This window comes from Thalassophryne amazonica, chromosome 5, assembly GCF_902500255.1.
Source record: "Thalassophryne amazonica chromosome 5, fThaAma1.1, whole genome shotgun sequence".
Classification (NCBI taxonomy): domain Eukaryota; kingdom Metazoa; phylum Chordata; class Actinopteri; order Batrachoidiformes; family Batrachoididae; genus Thalassophryne; species Thalassophryne amazonica.
In genome coordinates this window covers 124,036,867-124,059,405 of record NC_047107.1, presented here as the reverse complement: position 1 = coordinate 124,059,405, position 22,539 = coordinate 124,036,867, and the positions used below count along the sequence as shown (strand labels likewise).

General features: G+C 44.8%; 1 protein-coding gene across 1 annotated transcript in view; it reads right to left on the bottom strand.

Annotated features, from left to right (window-relative positions):
• LOC117511260 (voltage-dependent N-type calcium channel subunit alpha-1B-like) overlaps nucleotides 1-22,539 on the bottom strand; it is a 188,678-nt gene that overhangs the window by 103,845 nt on the left and 62,294 nt on the right. The window contains 9 exon segments of the mRNA XM_034171267.1: nucleotides 2,020-2,132; nucleotides 4,688-4,903; nucleotides 5,343-5,426; nucleotides 6,407-6,487; nucleotides 12,278-12,393; nucleotides 12,559-12,662; nucleotides 13,066-13,253; nucleotides 14,019-14,171; nucleotides 15,073-15,164. Coding sequence (XP_034027158.1) covers nucleotides 2,020-2,132; nucleotides 4,688-4,903; nucleotides 5,343-5,426; nucleotides 6,407-6,487; nucleotides 12,278-12,393; nucleotides 12,559-12,662; nucleotides 13,066-13,253; nucleotides 14,019-14,171; nucleotides 15,073-15,164 — 1,147 coding nt within the window.

Here is a 22,539-nt window from a genome sequence, read left to right as displayed (position 1 = left end):
ATTTCAAGTGGAATTGGCAGATTCCACCACCTGCACCTCCCTGTTTCCCCACAGTCATCAAAGTCCCCACTTACATCATCAAAGTGCCCACTTACATCATCAAAGTGCCCACATACCCTCTGACTCAAAGGAATCAGAGGGTACGTGGGGTTTCCATTAAAGATTTGCACAAAATTGACTTTCAAAATGTCAACAAAATACTGTTGCAAAATGCCAGCGTTTCCAGTGATGTTATGCGATTACTGGGTTTTGTCCTCTTGCAATAATTGTAATTTCAGCAGTTTTTTGCTCTCAACTTCATTGTGTTTGTCCTGTTTTTTAGATCACAAGGTTAATCCCAGTTCTTGTTGTTTGCTTTATTATAGCCAATTCCATTATTTTTTGGAATAAAGAAATTTTTCACTTTATTTCAGGTTACTTCCCTAACTGACACTGGTACCCTTTTACAGCTGGACAGACTGGGACAATGCAGATGTGTCTCATCTGAGGACACAGACAGGGAACATGACTGGGAATTGAACCCACGTCTACATATTGGCAGCCCAACTCCCATGGCCACTGAGGGACCTGCTCTGCATACGGTGCCTTATGGCCGTCCCATCTTGAGGAATCATAGTTTCTCTTTTGCTTCATACTACAGTACTGGGATAAGCACCAGCATCAGCGGGCCTCACAGTCTGTATAGGACTTTCTAGTTGTTCTTTCCATTTATGTGTTTGAATCTTCAGCTCTAGTCCTGGTGCTCGTTCTCCTGTTTTTAGTTTTCCACTTTGTGTCAATACGTCACTTCCTTTTCACCATCCTGTCTTCTCAGTGCTGGAGAATTTGGGTTGAGGTCACCTGGTCAGTTTGTCAGATTGTCTTATTTCCAAAATTTTACAAATTATTAACTGTGGGAAATCTCACTCCCATAAAATCCCTGGAGGACTGTCTTCTATCAATGAAAAGTTGGATGTCTAGTAACGTCCTACTTTTAAACTTTGATAAGACTGAAATGATGGTTCTTGGTCCAGCGAGACATCGGCATCAGTTTGACCAGCTGGCGCTCAGCCTGGGTTCCTGTGTCATACATCATATGGACAAAATGAGGAACCTTGGGGTAATTTTTGATCCCACGTTGTCTTTTGACCTCCACATCAGGGATGTTACTAGGACTGCTTTTTTCCATCTGAGAAATATAGCGAGGATCCGCCCCATCCTGTCCATGGCTGATGCTGAGACCCTGATTCATGCTTTTGTTTCTTCTAGACTAGATTATTGTAATGTTCTATTTTCAGGGTTACCACAGTCCAGCATTAGGGGTCTTCAGCTGGTTCAGAATGTTGCCGCCAGACTTCTGACATGTAGCAGAAGGTCTGAACATATCACACCCATTTTGGCATCTTTGCACTGGCTCCCTGTCTCTGTGAGAGCAGATTTTAAGGTTTTGCTATTGACTTATAAGGTTGTTCATGGACTGGCGTCATCTTATCTGGCTGATCTGGTGGAACTATATGTGCCGGCACCGGGCATTGCGGTCGCAGGATGCGGGACTTCTCTGTGTTCCCAGGGTGAAGAAGAAGTCAGCAGGTCAAAGAGCCTTTTCGTATCGTGCACCCACCGTGTGAAACAGTCTTCCTGCGACCGTGAGGCAGTCTGAGTCTGTGGACAATTTTAGGTCAAGACTCAAAACCTATTTTTATTCTCTTTCTTATGGATAGTTTTTATTTTTATTTGTTTTATTGTTTTACTTCTGTTTTTATTTATGTATTTGAATTTTTTATTCATTTTTAATTATTTATTCAATTTTATGTTGACTTGTTTTATGTAAGGCACCTTGAGACGGCTTTTGCTGTGATTTGGCGCATTATAAGCTAATTAAATTAAATTAAATTAAAATTATTGATGTAATTTCTGTCTTTGGTGGAACATAAGTCAACTTATTTGAAGCCATTTTCCAAGACCAGCTGTGTGCATTTGGAATTCCTTGAGGTGTTCCTTACCTCACAGCCCTGTGGCCAGGTGAGCAGAACAACTTACCCCAAAGTCAAAGCAATTGAAGGAGGAGTGGAAGTAGGTCCGAGGTCCAAGGCCATACATTTTTAAGGACATCTCTGCCAGAAACAGTGCAAGAAATACAAACTCCGCCAAGTCTGTCGAGAATGAGGAGGAAAAAATAAAGGTCATCACTAGAGCTCCAAAAAGTTATTTATGGAGGACTCACATAGATGGAGCTGTGGTTCCTCTGGAGTTCTGTTTACAGCATAAATGACACCAAGAGTGTCTTATTAGACAGTCTATGGGCTCTGTCATCCACCCAGCACAAAGCTATGCACAGCACAGTTATCTGCATGTGTATTTTTTCAATAGTAACTCAGTTTGGTCTTATTTGTGCACCCATGGCTGTGTTGGTCTTATAATGAGCTGAGTGAGCTCAGGGACAGTATTGGAGCGTTGCCACCATGATGCAGTAGAAAGAATTTTGCCACAGACCAACAAAAATGTGGTCTAAAGGTCTGTGCAGTTTTCCTGCTATTTGCACAAGTCATCAAGTCAAATCCAGGAGCACGTACCGGTGTCACACTTCACCGGATCCACCACACCGCGGAACCACCTCGGGTCCTGGATGGCAACCACCTAGCCAAACAAGTGGTCCATCTAAATCCATATCTCTAAAATTACAAAGGTCTTGTCTCAGAGTGATGCTGAAAAAATAATTCATGCATTTATTTCCTTTAGGCTGGACTATTGTAATTCATTATTATCAGGTTGTCCTAAAAGTTCCCTGAAAAGCCTTCAATTAATTCAAAATGCTGCAGCTAGAGTACTGACGGGGACTAGAAGGAGAGAGCATATCTCACCCATATTGGCCTCTCTTCACTGGCTTCCTGTTAATTCTAATGGGAGGCAGAGCCTTCAGCTTTCAGGCTCCTCTCCTGTGGAACCAGCTCCCAATTCAGATCAGGGAGACAGACAGCCTCTCAACCATCCCTTAGTTATGCTGCTATAGACTTAGACTGCTGGGGGGTTCCCATGATGCACTGAGTGTTTCTTTCTCTTTTTGCTCTGTATGCACCACTCTGCATTTAATCATTAGTGATTGATCTCTGCTCCCCTCCACAGCATGTCTTTTTCCTGGTTCTCTCCCTCAGCCCCAACCAGTCCCAGCAGAAGAGTGCCCCTCCCTGAGCCTGGTTCTGCTGGAGGTTTCTTCCTGTTAAAAGGGAGTTTTTCCTTCCCACTGTCACCAAGTGCTTGCTCACAGGGGCCGTTTTGACCGTTGGGGTTTTTACGTAATTATTGTATGGCCTTGCCTTACAATATAAAGCGCCTTGGGGCAACTGTTTGTTGTGATTTGGCGCTATATAAATAAAATTGATTGAATTGATTGATTGATCTAACCATCTATCTGCCACAGCCAGGGGTAGTGTGGGCGTCCCCTTGGCCTTCTCCAGCCACCGGGGTCCTGAACGCTCAGGCACAGAGAAACGGGCCACATGGCCAAAAATGTCCTAACTGATGCTTCCTCACAATGCAAGTGAAACTCCTCATCCAAGTCTCTCTTAGTAACTGCCTGTTTGATACAAAGTCACCAAAGACAACTAGACGCCGCCTTAGAACACTGGTTAGCATCCAAGTCTCACAATCATGTAGCAAGACAGGTGGTACTTGGACCTTCTTTCACCTGCAAAGATATCAACATCATCAAACCGCTGAACAGACCTCATGACTCCATAAGTTCTTTCCAAGCGCCTCTTGATCTCAAAGGTTTAGGAACCAGAGACATGAATGCCACTGCCAGGATAAGTGAATGTCTCGACAAGTTCACCACATGCTTCTGATGGCTGAGTCCAGGAAGTTATTAAAAGCCTGAGTCTTAGTCTTGATTCAGGACAGTCACACACCCAGACACTCAGATTCCTCACTCAGCTTCTCACTTGCTGCAGCTGGAGTGCCCATTGATTCCGCAAAGATCACAGCGTCGTCCATGAAGTCAAGGTCAGTCAGCCTTTCCTCGCCAACAAAAGCAGCTAATACAGACATAGATATAGATCATCAAGATAAAGCCCCAAGACTCCTGCATGCACTCAGACTGGTTTCAAAGCACGGCTCTGCATCTCCGCTGCACTCAGCCGCAATCAATTCAAATTCACTTCGGCCCCTCCCTCTTTCCTTTCCACTTCTATCTTCATTCAATAATCTTGTAGCAGCATATTTTGTCTCTTCTCGTCACATGTCCAAACGACTTTGACCTACTTTCCTGCACGTTTATATCTTTCCTATCATGGTACCAGATCGGCGTGATGACACGAAACGTGCAGCTGTAATGTATTTGCAAAAACCAACAGCGACAGTGGATTTAGTGACCAAACGAAGAAAAAAAAACAACAATGGGACAGTCTGAACACACTGGAGATGTTTATGAACACTGATGCCAGTAAAATCATCACCGACAAAACATCTTCAGCAGAACTTACATTGCCATGGAGACTATGTGTGCTTCTGTGTCTGTTAGTGTTGTACCGATTCCTCAAAATCAGTGAAGTAAGTTTCAGAAAATTCTGAACAAATTCTGGAGTATAAACTATTTTATTTTGGATGTAGAACTTGGTCAATGGGTAAAAATGAGCCTTGAAATTTCAAGAAGTCTGACAGCATAGAGTTCCAATCCGTCCCCGTGTAGTTCCTGTTCACTTTTGGTACTCACATAGTGCATAAGTGAGCCACTCCGGCTGCTCATAATGCACGATGGCCACACACAAAGTGTTGAGACCGACCAGACACAACACCGTCCAATAAAAGCTCTGAGACTTGACCAGATGGCGGATGGTGAACCGGATCCTCCTCTCTTTCCTCCTGAAGTATGACGAGTTCTCATTCTTGCTCTTCACGCTGGCTCTGGCGAACGGTGACCCTGGGGGTGCAGTTGGGCAAAACACATAGAACGGCAATAAAGTTGCCAAGTCTGAAACGTATGTAGGCTTATCAACTCGAGAACCGACGGTGGTTCAAAGCGGGGAAACGTTTCTCTTCAGTGTGATGACAAACAAATAACACATATAATACTGACAGAAAACACAATGTGCTTTACAACACGTTAATGATTTTTAACAGAATCGAATATATTGATTTTTAGTTTTTAAAGTTCTGATACTTGATACTGTAGATACTTTTGGGATGCCTCACCAATGAGGTCCAAATTCAAACAGTATTTTCTGAAAGTGTTTCTTTAAATCTTTGGACTAATCTACCACAATGAAAGCTACAGCATTAACATGTGAGTAATTGTACATTTTGTTTTAGCGATTTATCACGTAGGCGTGTTGTAAAATGGTACATTTTGTCTTTTTGCTCGTTCTCACCAACAGACGTGATGTCGGTGAAATGGTCCTCACCCTCCTCTGCACAGATCAGGTCATTCTTATTCTTCTTGATGCTTTTCAATACTAAAACAAAATACAGACTCAAATTATGCTGTATATCATATAAACATAAGTTGCCCATAAGGTCAGAGACACAACCATAAACTTACAGCTTACAGCCGTCAGTCCATTTTCTTTTCACCACAACTCCTCAAATGAATAAACAGCTGAGACCTTGCTGCACATTTGAGCACCTTTTGCCAACATCTAGTGGGCAATGTAAGCATTTCAGGGCTTCTGGTACATTTCCTACTCGAAACCCAAAATTCAGTAAACAAAACAAAAAAAGGGCTTCTTTTTTTGACCTCCCAGTATTAAGGCATAAAAAGTTTGATTTTGACAGTTTTATGGTTTTATGGTTCTTTTAAGATGTGAAAGTTTGCTGGAATGACTGGACGAAACTTCTCCTGACAAGCCCAACTTACAGATGTGAATTTGACATACATACATACGTATATATCTCTTTGCAGGACAATGAAGGTGTGAGTTTTTCACGTCCTGCTGCTCCCTGTCTTACTGTATGGTTGAGAGACTTGGACACCAACCAGTGATCTAATAGCAATGACTACAACTCTTTGGTACTGGGTCTCTTTGGAGGATCCTTGGTACCTGTAGAATGACTTTGTGTTGAATGAACAGTTACTTACGAAGAGTAAAATGAGGAGTATCACTGGCATTTTGAGGGAATGTCAGTTATGACATTTGGCCATGTGCTGCATTTCTTTGTATATGATCCCCAGTGGCTGCAGAAGGCCAAAGACACACCCACATTTCAACTATGTGCAGTAGATGGTTACTTTTGAGACTTGGGGATGGAAAGATTGTCTGCCTGGGTAGCTGTCATTTAGGGCCTCACGGTGGTTCCATGGTGCAGCGGATGTGGCAACATAGGGTGGTGCATGTTCCCAGACCTGATTTGTGTCGGTGCCAACTGTCATCAAACTAATCTCATCCACACTGACGGGTTTATGTTTTCCCAGCCAATTTCAGATGATGGGCCTCACCTGAGTTGTGTTTCCTTTTGTACCAAACTCCATCAAAGGACTTCTCGGCATTCTTGTCCTCCTCAGCAAGCATCACCTCCTCTGCAACACAAAAAACAGATTTAATAAATCTGTCATTCACAACATAGAATGAAATGACATTTTCCTTCATGTAAGCAGGCGCAAAGTGAGATACTTTTCTTTACTCTTAACTTTATTAGTTTTTGTCACATGAAGAGACACTAAGGCAAGAAACACGTGTGTTGATTTTCACTTAGACAACCGTGTTAAGGGTCCCTTCAAACATAATGTGAATTAGTGCACCACGAAACATCGCACCGACGGGCAGGCATGCACAATCCCGACGCAACGGTTCATGGATGCAACGGTGTCTTTTGAGCAGGAACACAGTGCGAGCTGCTGCAGCTGCTCCCACTGTGTGATGAGCTGCACCACATCGTGCTGCTGATGTGGAGGAAAATAAAATAAAAACCAGCTGTATAATTAGTGAATATCACTGGGTTGATATAAATAATACATAAAAGAGGATGCAATACAGAACCCCACTGTTAAATAACCCTGGATATATATAGATATATATATAAACTGGCACTCACGGGATTTGAACCCACATGCCCTGATTACCAGACAGAAACTTTACCACTGCACTACAATCACCACAAGAGTGTGAAATGGTTCAAATCAACAAGCAGATAAATGTATTTTCTAAAAAAAGAAAAAAGCGCTATGATAATAACTGACCAAACAGCGTTTGGTACGGCGTATTTCTGCTGATATGTGACTGAAAGTGGCGTATCTGTCATACTGTTGGCCTGTCATATGGTCCTGCGGTGCGCCGCTCACTGTCGTGTCAGACAGATGTGACGTTCAGATCACCTGCTGCATGTCAACATGAACTGGCGGTCTGGTCCAGCTGGAACAGCCTGTCAGTGTGCGCGCTCTCCAGCCCGACGGCGAAGCGATATATGTTTTTATGTATTTCGATGTGAGGACAGCAAGCACACACACGCGCATGTCCGTCAAAACACGATGCGTGTTCTGCAGCTCTGATGTTCAGGACCAGAGTTGTCAACAGCTGACAGGCCCCCGTCTGTTCAGCGCACAGACCAAAGTGTCACTCTGTGACCAGATGAGAGGCGCCTCGCTTGCAGGAGGGCACGTAAACCACATGCATGAACGTGTTGGGGGGGCAGGGGAGTGCCCGACACACAAACACGTGTTGTGGGGGGAGCCGACACTCTGGCACATCACACGTGCACTTGACAACTCCACATTTGTGGGGACAGTTAGACAAATTTCACATCCAACTCAACAGTGATTGTCTGCTGACTGTTTTTGTGATGATAGTGTGAATGGCCACACATTTTCTAAGTGCCAAATGAGCAGTGTTAGATGTTCGTGTGTGTCAGCTGGAATTTTGCCGACACCTGCCGAGAGCGGGTTCGATGGGCTCGCACAGTGCACACTCTGTCTTTCAGCTGCTGGTGTGTGCAAATAATTGTAGCAACAGGTGTACGAGGCGTTAGAGACAGCTACAAATTTACACGTTTTGCAAACAATTCCTGCTTCATGTACACTTCAACCAAATTTGCACTATGTGTGACAGGGCCCTAAGAGATTACACCTTGTACGCTGACTGCATGGGAGAAGCATCTCAGACAGGTGTCTGGGACCAGGTCTGTTCTCCAGAGCCTATAGAGAATAGACCTGGTGCCTCACATTCAGAAAACAGGTGATCGATATGCACTGAGACATCATGCCAGCAACATTAAATCATTTCTGTAACAGCTTTTACTTACATTTCTATGACTGGGGAAGAAAGCACAGATTTGAAAAATATTCATACATTAAAAAAAAGAACATGTCAGCAATTGTAAATAGTCATGTGACTGCTATTTGGTCATAAGAAAGTCACATTCTGCTCTCCACTTTTCCAAGCTAAACTCACATAGAGCTTTGTGAGTATATATATATATATATATATATATATATATAGGGGGTGGATGAAATCTGTCCTGAGTACCTTAAGTCTCTGGATGTTGTGGGGCTGTCTTGGCTGACACGCCTCTGCAACATCGCGTGGCGATCGGGGACAGTGCCTCTGGATTGGCAGACCGGGGTGGTGGTCACTCTGTTTAAGAAGGGGGACCGGAGGGTGTGTTCCAACTATAGGGGGATCACACTCCTTAGCCTCCCCGGTAAGGTCTATTCCAGAGTACTGGAGAGGAGAATTCGACCGATGGTCGAACCTCGGATTCAGGAGGAGCAGTGTGGTTTTCATCCTGGTCGCGGCACACTGGACCAGCTCTACACGCTCCATCGGGTGCTCGAGGGTTCATGGGAGTTTGCCCAACCAGTCCACATGTGTTTTGTGGATCTGGAGAAGGCATTCGACTGTGTCCCTCGGGACACCCTGTGGGGAGTGCTCCGGGAGTACAGGGTCCGGGGTCCTTTGCTAAGGGCTATCCGGTCCCTGTACGACCGCAGCAGGAGCTTGGTTCGCATTGCCGGTAGTAAGTCAAACCTGTTTCCAGTGCACGTTGGCCTCCGCCAGGGCTGCCTTTTGTCACCGGTTCTGTTCATTATTTTTATGGACAGAATTTCTAGGCGCAGCCAGGGTGTAGAGGGGGTCTGGTTTGGGAACCACAGAATCTCATCTCTGCTGTTTGCGGACGATGTGGTTCTGTTGGCTTCGTCAAATCAGGACCTTCAGCGTGCACTGGGGCGGTTTGCAGCCAAGTGTGAAGCGTCCGGGATGAAAATCAGCACCTCCAAATCCGAGGCCATGGTTCTCAACCGGAAAAAAGGTGCTTTGCCCTCTTCAGGTCGGTGGAGTGTCCTTGCCTCAAGTGGAGGAGTTTAAGTATCTCGGGGTCTTGTTCACGAGTGAGGGACAGATGGAGAGTGAGATCGATAGACGGATCGGTGCAGCGTCTGCAGTGATGCGGTCGCTGTATCGGACTGTTGTGGTGAAGAGAGAGCTGAGTAGGGGGGCAAAGCTCTCGATTTACCGATCGATCTACGTTCCAATCCTCACCTATGGTCATGAGATTTGGCTCATGACCGAAAAAACGATATCGCGAGTACAAGCGGCCGAGATGAGTTTCCTCCGCAGGGTGGCTGGGCACTCCCTTAGAGATAGGGTGAGGAGCTCGGTCACTCGGGAGGAGCTCGGAGTCGAGCCGCTGCTCCTCCACATCCAAAGGAGTCAGTTGAGGTGGCTCGGGCATCTTTTGCAGATGCCCCCTGGATGCCTCGCTGAAGAGGTGTTCCGGGCACGTCCCACTGGGAGGAGGCCCCAGGGAAGACCCAGGACACGCTGGAGGGACTACATCTCTCGGCTGGCTTGGGAACGCCTTGAGGTTCCCCCGGAGGAGCTGGAGGAGGTGTGTGTGGATCGGAAGGTCTGGGCGGCTTTGCTTGAGCTGCTGCCCCCGCAACCCGACTCCGGATAAAGCGGAAGAAAATGGATGGATGGATATATATATATATAAAACTGAATAAACGATGATAGTGAGCCAAAACAAACAAATAACAAAAAAATGGGCACATAGTCTGCACTAACCCAGTGTCATGGACATAAACTGATGAGCTCACCATTGACAAGTGACACGTTTCTGAAGAAGCCTTTTACAAAGAATAATAAAGTGATTATGCACTTTGATCTTTTGACCCCAAAATCAACTGGCTTCTTGAGGTCACCATCCCTAACACACATACCGAGTTTGGAGATAATCAGGCAAGAAGGAAATAAGTTATTGCACTCATAATACAGCCCCTGGCAATAATTATGGAATCACCGGCCTCAGAGGATGTTCTTTCAGTTGTTTAATTTTGTAGAAAAAAAGCAGATCACAGACATGACACAAAACTAAAGTCATTTCAAATGGCAACTTTCTGGCTTTAAGAAACACTAACACTTTTTTTCTACAAAATTAAACAACTGAATGATCATCCTCCGAGGCTGGTGATTCCATAATTTTTGCCAGGGGTTGTATTTTTTTACAAAGTACACATTTCTCCGTGTAATGTGGAGTTGCATCAGGAAGGGCATCCAGCGTGAAACTTGATCCACCTCGGATTTGCTGTGGACACCCCGAGTGCAAACAAGGGAGCAGCCGAAGGGACTTACTTTTTACACTCCAGTGACCTTGACCTTTGATCCCAGAGCCACTAGGCCTCATGAGCAGAGGTGGGACAAAGTCACCATCAAGTCACTCTCAAGCCATGAATCAGCAAGTCCCACATCAACTCTCAAGTCATTATTATGGTGTCAGATCAGTGACTAACCCCACTCATGTAAAAAATGCACTCATGCGTAGATATTAACTGCGCGCGCAAATGATTACTCTGCACACGCAAATTATGCAAAGGTGCTGCATGCAAGGACCAGTGCTCAAACGTGATTTTGGCTCCCGTGAAGTTGATTTTTGCTCGCACGCAGAGAATTCCTGCTCATTTGCTTAAAACTTATGGCACAATGGGGGCGGGAACCAGGTCTGCACTGGTTCTGCTGTGATTGGCCATCTTTGGAGAGTGAGGTTTGATTGACAGCCTTCCTCTCTGACGCAGAAGTCAGTTGGAGACAACGGCGTTAAGTGATTATCACATCATTTCTGCTTAAAACTTCACTCCAGTCATCATCTGTCTCAGCGACAGATCTTTGAAGCTTCTGTACAACAATCATTTCCACATAAATTCAGCATTATTTCATAACAAATTACAGAAAGTCCTAAAATTCACCTCTTGACACTCGTCTGCAGACTGCCTCTGTACACCCAAACCGATCAAAGGGAATAAAGTGATTATTAACCATGAGATGACAAATTAAAACCTCTTAAATCACATGCAAACCATGACGCCACCACCTCCTTGAAGGAGACGGGTGATAATTTACACATGCGGAGTGATTATTTGCGCGCACGCAGTTAATATCTACGCTTGAATGCATTTTTATGCGAGTGGGGTTTTGTCACTGATCTGATGCCATACATAATTACCACCAATTGTTTCTAAGCTGACTTGAGACTTGACTTGGTACTTGTAGATTGATGACTTGAGAATGACTTGACAGTGACTTCATCGCACCTCTGGTCATGAGGTCATCAAGCTTAACGCATACCAATTGGTGACAATCAGACACTTAAATAACGAGTTATTATGCTCACAACATTTTTATAAGGTATGCACCTGAGACCTTGACCTTTGACCTTCTGCCCCCAAAACCATTAGACATCTTGGGTCACTATGTGTTATGCTTAAACCAAGTTTGATGACAACTGGGCCAGTACAACTGAAGTGATCTCACTCAACTGAAATGTCTGACTGACAGTGAATGAGTGACTCCCTGCACATATTTACATATGGCCCACTGGCCCATCGTGGAATGTAAGACAATAAAATAAAATCACATACACTCATACACACACATGCACCCAAAAGTACATGTTGTTTGCACCCTGTCAAAAAAAACACTTGCAAAAAATGGTTGCAGAAGACAGAGTGTGGCAGAAAGCCACAAAGACAAATGGCGTGGAAACACTGAGATGTGACATAACACAAATGCAGCCCTGTGCAAATACACACACACACACACACACACACACACACACACACACACACACACACACACACACACACACACACACACACACACACACACACACACACACACACACACACACACACACACACACACACACAGAGCAGCAGTCAAGCGTCTCTGCTGCAATGTGCCCAAAACACTCATGGTGTGTGTCAGGCATAAATCTACAATTTTAAGGCACACTTGGTCATTGGAGAGAGGCTGTGTGTATGTGTATGTGTGTGTGTGTGTGTGTGTGTGTGTGTGTGTACTCAACAATGTCAGACCTGCTTTGCAGATCCACTCCAAATAGCCAGTTAACTCTCTTTCTATTTGTTGTTGTCTGCGGAGCTTTAAGAACTCTTGTCTCTTTTCCACCCGCTCTCTCTCCTTGGCAAATTCCCTGAAAAATCACAACAAACCCCCCCCCCACACACACACACACAGAGAGAGAGAGAGAGAGAGAGAGAGAGAGAGAGAGAGAGAGAGAGAGAGAGAGGCTCATTGGGTCTGATCTTGGTTCGACCCAGACTCCAGTACCCATAATAACCTCAGAGCCTGAACTCACCCTGACAGAACACCAAGTACCAGGTTCAGCATGAAGAAGGATCCGATAATAATGAGGGGGATGAAGTATAGCCAGTTCCAAGTGTTCCCTGAAGCATCGTTTGCCTAAACACACACAAAATGATGTGTCCATTAATGACAACACAGCAAATACAACCTACGAGAACAACTCCAAAATGGTTAAAAAACAACATCCATATATTAAACAAACAGAGTGTACGTGTGGTCTCACATGAGAACCTGTGAGTCCGCTCGTGCACTCAGGGACCAGTAGCCGCCATAACGAATTATTTACCATAATGTGTCTAACTTTCATAAAGTCATCACAGCACACAGACAACAATCAGTAGTCAGCTGACAGTGTACTCCAGGAGCAGATTTATAACACTTAAAGAAAACAATATCTGTGTGTGATAATAATGAGATCTCGAAATGTCGGGTCCACACATCATTTAAAATTTGATATGAATAATTAGGAGGCAGCGGTGTTTTGTGGAAGTAGACTGACATTGTAGAGGATGTCCACCCATCCCTCCATTGTGATGCACTGAAACACAGTCAGGACGGCAAACAGGATGTTGTCAAAGTTGGTGATTCCAAAGTTGGGTCCAGTCCAATACTCCTTACAGACACTGCCGTTAGCACAGGTCCTGGCCGGGGACTCCAGGCCGCAGGGGAAGTCGTCTGTCTGCACACCTACAGGCAGGCACCAATCAGGTTACACGTGGTAAGACATAAAAGGAAGAAAGAAAAGGCACGGCGTGCATTGTGTGCACGCACCTGTGAATTGAACTGAATTGAATTTTTATTCGGCACGCACACACACACACACACACACACACACACACACACACACACACACACACACACACACACACACACACACACACACTTAACAGAGGAATCTCTCACAAAACAAAACAAAACAATAGAAAACAAAAGCAAACAAAAACTCATAAACAGTTTCCCGGTTTTAAACAATTTCCTGGATGTGTGCAGCTGGAAGGGTGTAGACTGAAGCAAAGGCTTTTAAGCGCCCACCCCCTATCACCAGTTGCTACAGTATACAGTACAGTATACAGTATACAGTACACATATATATACACATACATATACTCATAACAACCAATACCAAAAAAGAAAAAAGACAAGAAAGACAAGAAAAGACAATATAGATTAATCAATAAACTAAAATATCTGAACACAGCAGAACAAACAGCTGTATAACACACAGATAAAACAGAACAGAAACAAAGTCAGTTAACATAACTTCTCTCTGTCATGCTGTAAAAAATGCAGTTTCTTAAACATAATATATGTTGAACTGCAATTACAGTTTGTCCAATTACTTGTAACTTCTAAAAATGGAGTAACTGTATATAGGATGTTATCACAGATGAGTAAAACGTAGACCAGATCAGAATGTTGTCGGGTTTATCCCCAGTGCATCTGGTCGACTACCTGTGTCTATCCTGAAGCAGGTGCGATGGAATTTGCCCATGTAGAAGTCGAGGCCAATGATGGCAAACATGAGGATAGCAAAGAAGAGCAGCAGGCCGATCTGCAGCAGAGGTACCATAGCTTTCATAATCGATTTCAACACCACTTGTAGACCTAAAGCAGACAGGAGAACCATCATTAAGCCAGTTATAATGAAATATTCCAGCTTCTCCAATGCAGCATTTGTTGGGGCTGGAGCACCACTTTGGAGCAGTGATGTTATTCTTTCAATCTATACCCAAGGTTTGTTGAGAGCTTTGCCTTCCACCTCAGCCCCCCCTCACCAGCTAATGTCACCCCAATTCCCTTCATGCATAAACATGATCACAAAAGGCTTGAAGACTTTAACTTGCACATTGCAGGACGCCACCAGAAGAACATTTGCTGCAAAATATACTCAACAAAAATATAAATGCAACACTTTGGTCTTTGTACCCTTCTTAAATGAGTTGAAATTAAAGGTGTAAGATTTCTTCTCCTTGAAGAACAAGGTGAAGAAGCTGGATGTGGCAGTTCTGGGTTGGCAGGGTACACGTAGTCTGCAGTCGTGATGGCAACAGCTCTGGTGGACACTCCTGCCATCACAACTTGTGACATCTGTAGCATTGTTTTGTGTACCATAGCCTTATTTTAATTGTGGCAATATCTTCAAGATGTTTGAAAAAAAATTTTTTTCCTACTGCAGTGTTCGGTGTACTCCCTTGCAGTTCCGTGGAGCCTGTGGAAGTGTCATACGTACATGTGCTATGACATCAACAGGACACTTTTCCAGAAATGTTAACGTTGGGCTAAAGTTGTACTACAAACATGCTACCGTTGTTTTTTTATTACAAGTCTGACACATTAAGTCCACTAACCACATGGTATATCACACCCGTGGTTGACTGTGATTTTTCACATGCAGGTTTGTCACATTTATAGACGGTGAACTTCCACAAAGTCTATCTGCTAAAGTGAGAAAGAAATGGGCTGAAACCTTTTCCACCTTATGAAGAGTACCATGAAAAAAACTTACTGGGGATTCCAGAAACCAGCTTGAGAGGCCGTAGGACCCTCACCGCCCTCAGCGTTCTTAGATCAAAGTCTGCTCCCACAGTAGCCAGGATTCTGCAAACATGATAACACAGCATATTATCAATCAATCAATCAATTTTTTTTTATATAGCGCCAAATCACAACAAACAGTTGCCCCAAGGCGCTTTATATTGTAAGGCAAGGCCATACAATAATTATGTAAAACCCCAACGGTCAAAACGACCCCCTGTGAGCAAGCACTTGGCTACAGTGGGAAGGAAAAACTCCCTTTTAACAGGAAGAAACCTCCAGCAGAACCAGGGTCAGGGAGGGGCAGTCTTCTGCTGGGACTGGTTGGGGCTGAGGGAGAGAACCAGGAAAAAACCATGCTGTGGAGGGGAGCAGAGATCGATCACTAATGATTAAATGCAGAGTGGTGCATACAGAGCAAAAAGAGAAAGAAACAGTGCATCATGGGAACCCCCCAGCAGTCTACGTCTATAGCAGCATAACTAAGGGATGGTTCAGGGTCACCTGATCCAGCCCTAACTATAAGCTTTAGCAAAAAGGAAAGTTTTAAGCCTAATCTTAAAAGTAGAGAGGGTGTCTGTCTCCCTGATCTGAATTGGGAGCTGGTTCCACAGGAGAGGAGCCTGAAAGCTGAAGGCTCTGCCTCCCATTCTACTCTTACAAACCCTAGGAACTACAAGTAAGCCTGCAGTCTGAGAGCGAAGCGCTCTATTGGGGTGATATGGTACTACGAGGTCCCTAAGATAAGATGGGACCTGATTATTCAAAACCTTATAAGTAAGAAGAAGAATTTTAAATTCTATTCTAGAATTAACAGGAAGCCAATGAAGAGAGGCCAATATGGGTGAGATATGCTCTCTCCTTCTAGTCCCCGTTAGTACTCTAGCTGCAGCATTTTGAATTAACTGAAGGCTTTTTAGGGAACTTTTAGGACAACCTGATAATAATGAATTACAATAGTCCAGCCTAGAGGAAATAAATGCATGAATTAGCTTATCAGCATCACTCTGAGACAAGACCTTTCTAATTTTAGAGATATTGCGTAAATGCAAAAAAGCAGTCCTACATATTTGTTTAATATGCGCTTTGAATGACATATCCTGATCAAAAATGACTCCAAGATTTCTCACAGTATTACTAGAGGTCAGGGTAATGCCATCCAGAGTAAGGATCTGGTTAGACACCATGTTTCTAAGATTTGTGGGGCCAAGTACAATAACTTCAGTTTTATCTGAGTTTAAAAGCAGGAAATTAGAGGTCATCCATGTCTTTATGTCTGTAAGACAATCCTGCAGTTTAGCTAATTGGTGTGTGTCCTCTGGCTTCATGGATAGATAAAGCTGGGTATCATCTGCGTAACAATGAAAATTTAAGCAATACCGTCTAATAATACTGCCTAAGGGAAGCATGTATAAAGTGAATAAAATTGGTCCTAGCACAGAACCTTGTGGAACTCCATAATTAAATTGTAATCTATTAGACAAATATGATTCAAACCACCGCAGCGCAGTGCCTTTAATACCTATGGCATGCTCTGTAATAAAATTTTATGGTCAACAGTATCAAAAGCAGCACTGAGGTCTAACAGAACAAGCACAGAGATGAGTCCACTGTCCGAGGCCATAAGAAGATTATTTGTATCCTTCACTAATGCTGTTTCTGTACTATGATGAATTCTAAAACCTGACTGAAACTCTTCAAATAGACCATTCCTCTGCAGATGATCAGTTAGCTGTTTTACAACTACCCTTTCAAGAATTTTTGAGAGAAAAGGAAGGTTGGAGATTGGCCTATAATTAGCTAAGATAGCTGGGTCAAGTGATGGCTTTTTAAGTAATGGTTTAATTACTGCCACCTTAAAAGCCTGTGGTACATAGCCAACTAACAAAGATAGATTGATCATATTTAAGATCGAGGCATTAAATAATGGTAGGGCTTCCTTGAGCAGCCTGGGAGGAATGGGGTCTAATAAACATGTTGATGGTTTGGATGAAGTAACTAATGAAAATAACTCAGAACAATTGGAGAGAAAGAGTCTAACCAAATACCGGCATCACTGAAAGCAGCCAAAGATAACGATACGTCTTTGGGATGGTTATGAATAATTTTTTCTCTAATAGTTAAAATTTTGTTAGCAAAGAAAGTCATGAAGTCATTACTAGTTAAAGTTAATGGAATACTCAGCTCAATAGAGCTCTGACTCTTTGTCAGCCTGGCTACAGTGCTGAAAAGAAATCTGGGGTTGTTCTTATTTTCTTCAATTAGTGATGAGTAGAAAGATGTCCTAGCTTTACAGAGGGCTTTTTTATAGAGCAACAGACTCTTTTTCCAGGCTAAGTGAAGATCTTCTAAATTAGTGAGACGCCATTTCCTCTCCAACGTACGGGTTATCTGCTTTAAGCTACGAGTTTGTGAGTTATACCACGGAGTCAGGCACTTCTGATTTAAAGCTCTCTTTTTCAGAGGAGCTACAGCATCCAAAGTTGTCTTCAATGAGGATGTAAAACTATTGACGAGATACTCTATCTCACTTACAGAGTTTAGGTAGCTACTCTGCACTGTGTTGGTATATGGCATTAGAGAACATAAAGAAGGAATCATATCCTTAAACCTAGTTACAGCGCTTTCTGAAAGACTTCTAGTGTAATGAAACTTATTCCCCACTGCTGGATAGTCCATCAGAGTAAATGTAAATGTTATTAAGAGATCAGACAGAAGGGAGTTTTCAGGGAATACTGTTAAGTCCTCTATTTCCATACCATAAGTCAGAACAAGATCTAAGATATGATTAAAGTGGTGGGTGGACTCATTTACATTTTGAGCAAAGCCAATAGAGTCTAATAACAGATTAAATGCAGTGTTGAGGCTGTCATTCTCAGCATCAGTGTGGATGTTAAAATCGCCCACTATAATTATCTTATCTGAGTTAAGCACTAAGTCAGACAAAAGGTCTGAAAATTCACAGAGAAACTCACAGTAACGACCAGGTGGACGATAGATAATAACAAATAAAACTGGTTTTTGGGACTTCCAATTTGGATGGACAAGACTAAGAGTCAAGCTTTCAAATGAATTAAAGCTCTGTCTGGGTTTTTGATTAATTAATAAGCTGGAATGGAAGATTGCTGCTAATCCTCCGCCCCGGCCCGTGCTACGAGCATTCTGACAGTTAGTGTGACTCGGGGGTGTTGACTCATTTAAACTAACATATTCATCCTGCTGTAACCAGGTTTCTGTAAGGCAGAATAAATCAATATGTTGATCAATTATTATATCATTTACCAACAGGGACTTGCAGCCCTGATGGCGGCGCGTGCATACGCTGCGGCTTCTCTCTCTCCCGAGACCACAGGAGTTTTTCCTTGTTTTTGTTTGTCTTCGTCGTCAACTTCACTGGGTCGTGTCTCACACCATCTGAGGCATACATACAGCCGTGAGTTTCTACTCAGGAACTCGTCATTTATCTCCAATCTACACCCAGCGGTCACGGAAACGCTATGGAGCTATGGTCTGCTACGGAGGCCCAGACTATCATCGACCCCCACCCCTACACCTCGCCCAGAGTGGAGGCGCCACAAGCGGCGTGAGAGGAAACAGAAGAGGGGGAAGCGCGGAGGCATACGAGCGAGGTTAGCAGCTAGCCCACATAAGCCGGCGATCCCCACCATCGTGCTGGCTAACGTTCGCTCCCTGGACAACAAACTGGACCACATACGGCTCCTGAGGAATACCCAGAGGAGTGTGAGAGACTGTTGTGTTTTTGTGTTCACGGAAACTTGGCTTAACAACAACGTAGCGGACCACGCCATTCAGCTCGAGCGGCTAACTTGCTACCGGCAGACAGAGCCCTCATCAAAGGAGGTAAAACGCGAGGGGGGGGCTCTGTGTTTACATCAATGACGCTTGGTGTCGGGACGCTGCGGTGGTTACTAAACTCTGCTTGCCGCTTGTGGAGCTTATGATCGTGAAGTGTCGGCCATTCTACCTACCGAGGGAATTCAGTGCCGTAATGATAGCTGCGGTGTACATTCCCCCTAGCTCCAACAATAACACCAGGAAGGAGGCACTGAACGAACTGCACCACCACATTAGTGAGCAGCAGACAGCCCACCCAGATGCCTTCCTCATCTTGGCTGGGGATTTCAATCAGGCTAACCCCAAGACAGTGTTTCCCAAACTACAACAACACATAGAATTTCCAACTCGGGGCAACAACACTCTGGACCATGTTTACACCTTCCAGAGAGGAGCCTACAAAGCTTTCCCCCTTCCCCACCTTGGCGCCTCTGACCACATCACCATCATGCTGCTGCCTGCTTACAGACCACGGGTGAAAGTAGTTAAACCAGTTCGGAAGCAGGTCAGAGTGTGGCCAGAGGGAGCTGTAGAGCACTCCAGGATTGCTTCAACACCACAGACTGGGCGGTGTTCAAGCAAGCTGCCCTACACAACTCCACCACCATCGACCTCCAGGAGTACACAGACTCGGTTACAGCGTACATCTCCAAATGTGTGGACGATGTAACAGTCTTAAAGACCATCACCATCCGAGCCAACCAGAAGCCGTGGCTGACAGGTGAAGTCTACAGGCTTTTGAAGGCCCGGAATGTGGCCTTCAAAGCGAGAGATCAAGTTGGCCTGAGGACAGCTAGAGCCAACCTGTCACGCGGCATCAGGATGGCGAAGAAGGAGTACTTCAGGAGAATAGCCCACCACTTCAGTCACAGCAGGGACGCACGCAGCATGTGGCAAGGACTGCAGTCTTTGACCGACTACAAACCACCGCCACAGACCTGCGACAACTCCACCTCCCTGCTGAATGACCTTAATAACTTCTTCGCCCGCTTTGAGGCCCTTAACACCACACCGGCGCACAAGTCCCCCCCCCTCTGGGTGACCAGGTGATCACACTGACTGCAGACAGTGTGAGGAGAACATTCAGCAGGATCAACGCCCGGAAAGCATCTGGTCCTGACAACATTGCTGGCCGCGTACTGAGGGATTGCGCGGGGGAACTCGCAGATGTCTTTTCGGACATCTTTAACACCTCGTTGCGCCAGTTGGTCGTTCCCACGTGCCTCAAAGCCACCATCATCATCCCGGTGCCGAAGAAGTCCACACCATCTAGCTTCAACGACTACCGTCCTGTCGCACTCACCTCCATCATCATGAAGTGCTTTGAACGGTTAGTCATGAAACACATCAAGTCTGCACTCCCCCCCTCCCTAGACCCTTTCCAGTTTGCATACCGGTCCAACCGCTCAACAGAGGATGCCATCAGTGCTGTCCTCCATCCAGTCCTCACACACTTGGACAATAAAGACTCATATATTAGGATGCTGTTCATTGATTTCAGTTCAGCATTCAACACCATCATCCCTCAGCAGCTGGTCATCAAACTCGACCAACTGGGTCTGAACACCTCACTGTGCAACTGGCTGCTGGACTTCCTGACCGGGAGACCTCAGGCAGTGCGGGTCGGCAGCAACACATCCCACACCATCACTCTGAACATGGGGGCCCCCCAGGGATGTGTGTTGAGCCCCCTCCTCTTCACACTGCTGACCCACAACTGCACACCACTTCACAGCTCAAATCTCATCGTCAAGTTTGCGGATGACACAACCGTGGTGGGTCTCATCAGGAACAACGACGAGACCCACTACAGGAGCGAGATCAGCCGGCTGACCATGTGGTGCGAGAACAACAATCTCCTTTTGAATGTGGAGAAGACGAAGGAGATTGTTGTGGACCTCAGGAGAGTGCACACCCAACACTCCCCTCTGACCATCGAGGGTGCTGCTGTGGAGAGGGTGAGCAGCACCAAGTTCCTGGGTGGCATGTGTCGGAGGATCTCTCCTGGACCACTAACACCGCATCACTGGCCAAGAGGGCTCATCAACGCCTCTACTTTCTCCGCAAGCTTCGAAGAGTCGGAGCAACACCACACATCATGTGCATGTTCTACAGGGGTACGATCGAGAGTGTCCTGTCATGCTGCATCACGGTGTGGTACGGCGCCTGCACAGCGACTTGCTGTAGGTCCCTTCAATGCATCGTAAGAGCAGCGGAGAAGATCATGGGCACCTCTCTCCCACCCCTCCAAGAACTGTACAACACCCGCCTCACCCGGAAAGCCACTAAGATCGTAAGTGACCCCACTCATCCATTACGTAGTCTCTTCAGCCTGCTGCCGTCGGGGAGGAGACTGCGCAGTCTCCAGGCCAAGACCAGCCGGCTGAGAGACAGCTTTTTCCACCAGGCTGTCAGGACACTCAACTCCCTCCCTGCTTTGCCCCCTTTCCCCCTGTTGCCCTCCACTCACACATAAACACAAACTGGACTGTTTCACTTTCCACTCCCGTCTATTCCCTAACCTCCCTAACCTAAGCTGCTGTGAAGATATTGCACTTTATACATACAATACTCTCTGCACAATGATCAACAACTGTATATATTCTTGCTCTGGTCATGGAATTTACACATATTCATTACTGCTGAATGTTGTCCTGCCACTTTGCACTACAAGTATTTGTTTGTTTACAATTCTACACTTGATACTTATACTTTATTATATTTCTACACTTGATACTTATACTTTGTTATTATATTTCTACACTTGATCCTTATACTTTGTTATTATATTTCTTTAATACCTTCTTTTGTGAGGTCAGGGAGTCCAGAGATCAGGTATTTCAGTTCTCAATATGTCTGTGATGTATTGTAGAAATGACAATAAAGCTGACTAAGACTAAGACTAAGACTAAGACTTAGAAGAGAGAGACCTAATGTTTAATAGACCACATTTAACTGTTTTAGTCTGTGGTGCAGTTGAAGGTGCTATATTATTTTTTCTTTTTGAATTTTTATGCTTAAATAGATTTTTGCTGGTTATTGGTGGTCTGGGAGCAGGCACCGTCTCTACGGGGATGGGGTAATGAGGGGATGGCAGGGGGAGAGAAGCTGCAGAGAGGTGTGTAAGACTACATCTCTGCTTCCTGGTCCCAACCCTGGATAGTCACGGTTTGGAGGATTTAAGAAAATTGGCCAGATTTCTAGAAATGAGAGCTGCTCCATCCAAAGTGGGATGGATGCCGTCTCTCCTAACAAGACCAGGTTTTCCCCAGAAGCTTTGCCAATTATCTATGAAGCCCACCTCATTTTTTGGACACCACTCAGACAGCCAGCAATTCAAGGAGAACATGCGGCTAAACATGTCACTCCCGGTCCAATTGGGGAGGGGCCCAGAGAAAACTACAGAGTCCGACATTGTTTTTGCAAAGTTACACACCGATTTAATGTTAATTTTAGTGACCTCCGATTGGCGTAACCAGGCGTCATTACTGCCGATGTGAATTACAATCTTACCAAATTTACGCTTAGCCTTAGCCAGCAGTTTCAAATTTCCTTCAATGTCGCCTGCTCTGGCCCCCGGAAG